The following is a 5,266-nucleotide window of genomic DNA, read 5'->3' as shown; positions in this document are numbered from 1 at the left end:
AAAAATATTTCAAAATGTTACTGTTTTTGCTGTATTTTGGATCAAATAAATGCAGGCTTTGTGAGCAGAAGACACTTCTTTAAAAACATTAAAAATCTTACTGTTCAAAAACTTTTGACTGGTAGTGTATGTTAGCCTATAGTTTGAAGTTAAATATATTATTAATTAGGTGAGTCTGAGACGATTATTTGACAGTGGTTTCACATTTCTTGTTTGTATGAAGGCTAAATACAAATAAAAGGTGAACATTAATTTATTTGTGCTGTTTTTCTTTTCTAAAATATTATATGGTTTTATATGAGGTGTCAGACTTGGCAAATTCATTTTTCATAAGTTTGTATGCACAGACATCTGTTGTTCTTGGCAGTTTTTACGAGGCTTTTTTTAATAGTGTTCATATCGATATCGGAATTATACCGTATCGACCGAAATTAAGAAATATATCGTGATATAAATTTTGGCCATATTGTCCAGCCCTACCAATAACCATATTTATTTCAAAAATGATAACTGGATGCCACTTGCTGCAAACATGGAATAAAGCAAGGTCACTGCAATGACAACAAAGTAACAAACGAATGTTTGAAATGTCCAAAACTGCATACTGAACAACTGTTTTGCATAAAAAAAAGTTAAGCAAGCAAGTATCTTGAACATTCAGAGAATTGATGCAACAAATTAAAAGAATAGATGAAAAGAAAGACACTGATAATCAAGTATATTAGTTCTTGTTTTACTGGTTATGTTGAAGAGAGAAATGGGTTGCTTATAAACACAAAATATGCACAGTGAAAAAAAAAAAAACCGGATCTGAACAAATAATCAGAAATAAGTACACTGCGGAAAAAAGCCCCACAGGAGATGAAAGGATAATGAGGACAAAGGAGGGAGCAATTTTCTCTTCATCTCCTCTTTCATCAGAAAAGTTTGAAACTGCACATTTTATACTCTCAAAACACTGCAAGGGAATGTTTAAAAATTATTTTGATCCATACAGAGGTGTATGTACAGCTGTATCAAGGATATTCAATGATGTCCAAAATGTGCATTTAAAAACAGAATTGGCCTTCTACACATATGGCTGCTACTTACGACAAAACAGGCTACAAGAGTGCAAAAAATAAAGGTTTATGAATTAAGGAATTATTTTGTATTATTTGGGTGTAACCTTGACTTTCTCACAAAATGTGTGAGAAAATGTAGCATTCACAATGATAAATAAATACATTGAGAATACTGGATTGTTTCAAACTAATTTTCAGCTTTATATCAAATTGTCACCACAATCAGAGAGATAATTTGACTGACATGGTTGTAACCGACTATAGTACAGTTAACTATGTTGTTGTTTTTGTGTGTAGTTCTTCTACTGTGCTCCAGGGGGCCCTACAGGATTTTCTATGGTAAGGGATAAAATGGCAGTAGAGTAAGACATTGGTGCATTGTGCACCACAGTGTTGCGATCCACACCCACATTAAAAGCAGCAGATAAGGTACATCCTTTTTTGAACTGCTTAAGAACCTGTTTACATCATGCCAGCACTTGATCTGGTGTATGAAAAAAGTATTATACACAATGAGAATGCTGTACAACACTGTAACCGACTATAGTACAGTTACTATGTTGTTGTTTTTGTGTGTAGTTCTTCTACTGTGCTCCAGGGGGCCCTACAGGATTTTCTGTGGTAAGGGATAAAATGGATGTAGGCAGTAGAGTAAGACATACCTGTTTGGTTAAGCGGAAGCATGGCTTTCACTTACATAACTAATTATTATTATTATTATTATTATTATAACCTTACCGCAAATGGAGTTCAGTTTGAGAAACTTAGGTTTTCAGCTCAATCAAAAGAACTCTTTTTGTTTCTGTCATTCCGTTTTCTTCTTTACTTTGAATGCCTCATCAATGGACTAGGAAGTAACTTCATCAAAACTCTGTGCTCATCAAGGGACACATCAACATCAAAGAATTGCAACGCACTCTATGTTTTGAGGAAACTCGGATTGCTGATTATTAATGCTACTCTTGCTATCGGACTATTGGATTTTGTTGACTCCTATCATCGAGGACTTCAGTATTCGGATTCAGTGCTTGTTTCGGCTTAGAGACGAGTACTCATTCAACCAGATACGTTTTTTTGTCCTTTATTTTGATAAATGATAAATGCGACGGTTTGTTTTGTAGTCAAAAAGACTTTATTGACTGTTTTTCATACACATGCCGTAATGATCTGTGGATTGCCTTTATTTATATAAACATTTTGTAATGCACTACTGTGTTATGTGTCGTTTTCAGTTGAGGGACCCTCCCCTAAATTATTTTGTGATTTTGCCCAGTTGAAAAATTTCACTGGGATGGTTACATGGTGAACATATTTTTTATCCTTTAATATAACAATATTGTGTTATAATGTTATAATGAGAGGATTTGCAAGTGAGCAGAATTCAGCACTGAACAAAAATGGCGTTTTGAGTGGTGAACGGGTTCTGATGAACTAATTGGCTATTGTGATCAAGAAATCAACAGATATTGGCTACATTTCTCAACGCTGCAAAATCACATTGAAAATAGAAACCTTTGACACTCTGCAAACACATATGCACTGGAGTGACTGCCAGAAAAAGAGAGAAAAACTGTTCGCCAATATGCTATTATTTTGCAGTACATTCCAGAATATCCCTTGCTCACAAATATTACAATGCAAATATGACGCATAACAATGCCATGACGGGCCAGACTAAAATCTACCCATATAACCTTACCTTGAATGACTGATGTCTGTTCTAATGTCTGGTGTCTGGGTTTTGAATTGAAGATGTTGATAATTTTGTCGCAATCCAAGTTTTCTGTATAGATGGCTGTTTTTATTATAAACATTCAAGGGAACTGTTAGTTGGAATCCAGACAGACGGAGCTATCAGCGCAAAGAACGTAACATAACTGGCACAACGTAACTTACTAATTACTAAGATACTAATTAGAATATCACTATTGTCATTATTATTATATAGTTCTAATGAAATAACATGACAACACAAATCACATTTAAAGTCGTATTAAAAAATATATATATATACTGTATATATATATATATATATATACATACTGTATATATATATATGTGGTAACACTTTAGTATAGGGACCAATTTTCACTATTAACTAGTTGCATATTAGCATGCCTATTATTAACAAATTGGCTGCTTATTAGCACTTATAAAGCACATATTGAGAACGACGCTGAGCCAAATGAAGATAAAGATGTGTTCTGCCATCTGAAGTTTTTATTGAACCAATAAGATAAGAGTAAATCAAGAGTCAGAGAGAGAGAACCTCATTTGATTGGCTGCAAGAATAAGGAAATCCTGCCTTGCCCTCACGCTTTCGGAGACACTTTGTGCCCTATGCACACAGTGTAAGTAAGTAATTTGCAACAGTTTTTTTTTTTATTTTTTTTTACACAGAATAGTTTTACACGGTCAATCTGTTTTGCAGCTCTTGACACAGTTGTTTTGGCTTGCAGAATGCTTGCAATTCTTTTGGACGTATTTTGGCGAAAAAAATTTGCCAAAAGTGTATGCGTGGAAAACGAAGTCATAAAAATACAGATAACGTTTATTTTGCATTCGTATAAGGCTGAAATTTCACAATACACAAATTAAACTTACAAAAATAATGAAAGTCAGCAAATCTCTTTTCTTACACTTGAAACACAATTTACGCCTTTACAAATCTTCGCAAAAAGCGCAAATTCTATTTACGCTTGCTATCTTATGTACACTTTCACAAATCTTACCCTGCGCATGCAAATCTTTTAGGCATAATTTTACCTTCACAAGTGTGTCGCTTAAAACAGGCTTTGAAGTCATCCTCATGTTTACCAAAATCACTTCAAACCTCAGAATACGACATGGCTAATGTAAAATAGCAAAATAATTCTTGATATCTTAAATACTGTTGTCATGGTAATGCATCAGATGTTAATACTCTTTTCAGGTGTTTTTAATGCTCTTAGAATTCCTACAATTTCATGAAATTTCACACCAACATTAGAGTTGTTGGCTGTTAGACATACGGTAGACATGTTTTTTTTTTTTGTAATTTCCATGATTTGTACTTTAACAAACCACTCCAAGAGATTTAATCATATCAACATCATATTTGGTAAGTCTAAACCTACATACCTTTGCAAAGCTAAATTGCAAACCCTTTGAGGTTTCATTGAACAATGTGTCAGTGGTGACCTGACAAATTCACCAAACACCAAATCGAAAACGTTTCAAGATCATGTAATACAGAGCAAGTAAATCCTGTATTTGAGTCTTTGTTTACTTTTGTAAATAAAAACAAAACACAATTGAACAGGAGAAAAAATAAATATATAAAACAACAACTCATACACAGGATGCAAAACACATATGAAGGACACTCACATCAGGTGGAATACGTGCCCCATCCTTCACAGTGTTGCCTTCCACGGTGATGTGATAGACCTGACCATCTGTGTCAGTAAACACAAAGTGTTCTCGAGCTGATATGCCCTGACTCATTTCAGATTTACTCTCAGCATCCTGCAACAGACTGACAGAAAACAACAGAGAGTATTGTTAAGAGTTTTGATTGAAACAACAAACCACTTAGACTAAAAGCATTTGAAGTGCAGTAACAAAATACCAATTTACCAATGATTAGTGAAACGATTCTAGAAACGTGTGCTATAAATGCTATAAACCTGTATTACTCACTTTCTTCCATGGAACACAAAATGAGAAATGGTGAAAAATGCACTGTCCACCATTTTCTATACAACAATAATGGAAATTTAGAACTCTGAAATGGCAAAAAGCACAAAAAAAGTTGAATAAAAGCAGTCCATCCAACTTGTGTCTAGATTCTGAAGTCACTCTTCAAGTTTTTTATTTTTTTTTAAACAAAGACTACAATTTAAGTTATTCATTGAAAGTCTTTCCCTCTGCTGCAAAATCATTTGCAGCAGAGGGGAAGCATCTTCATGCACCAAGTTTAAATGGGCACAAGCAAAAATAACATTTAAGCTGCAGCAGAGAGGAAGATTTTCATTAAATAACTTAAATTTCAGTGTTAAGCTCATAAATAGTCTAATTAATTATTAGTGCTGTCAAACGATTAATTGCGATTAATCGCATCCAAAATAAAAGTTTTTGTTTACATAATATAAGTGTGTACTGTGCATATTTATTATGTATATATAAATACAAACACATGCATGTATATATTTAAGAAAAAT

The 5,266-nt window shown here is 33.6% G+C and overlaps 1 protein-coding gene across 1 annotated transcript in view; it reads right to left on the bottom strand.

The window, feature by feature from the left end:
• wdr11 (WD repeat domain 11) overlaps positions 1-5,266 on the bottom strand; it is a 153,299-nt gene that overhangs the window by 54,211 nt on the left and 93,822 nt on the right. The window contains exon 13 of the mRNA XM_016567154.1: positions 4,434-4,583. Coding sequence (XP_016422640.1) covers positions 4,434-4,583 — 150 coding nt within the window. The remainder of the gene's footprint in view (positions 1-4,433; positions 4,584-5,266) is intronic.

The sequence above is a fragment of the Sinocyclocheilus rhinocerous genome, unplaced genomic scaffold, assembly GCF_001515625.1.
Source record: "Sinocyclocheilus rhinocerous isolate Xijiao unplaced genomic scaffold, SAMN03320098_v1.1 scaffold552, whole genome shotgun sequence".
Classification (NCBI taxonomy): Eukaryota; Metazoa; Chordata; class Actinopteri; order Cypriniformes; family Cyprinidae; genus Sinocyclocheilus; species Sinocyclocheilus rhinocerous.
This window is presented reverse-complemented; position numbering and strand designations above follow the sequence as displayed.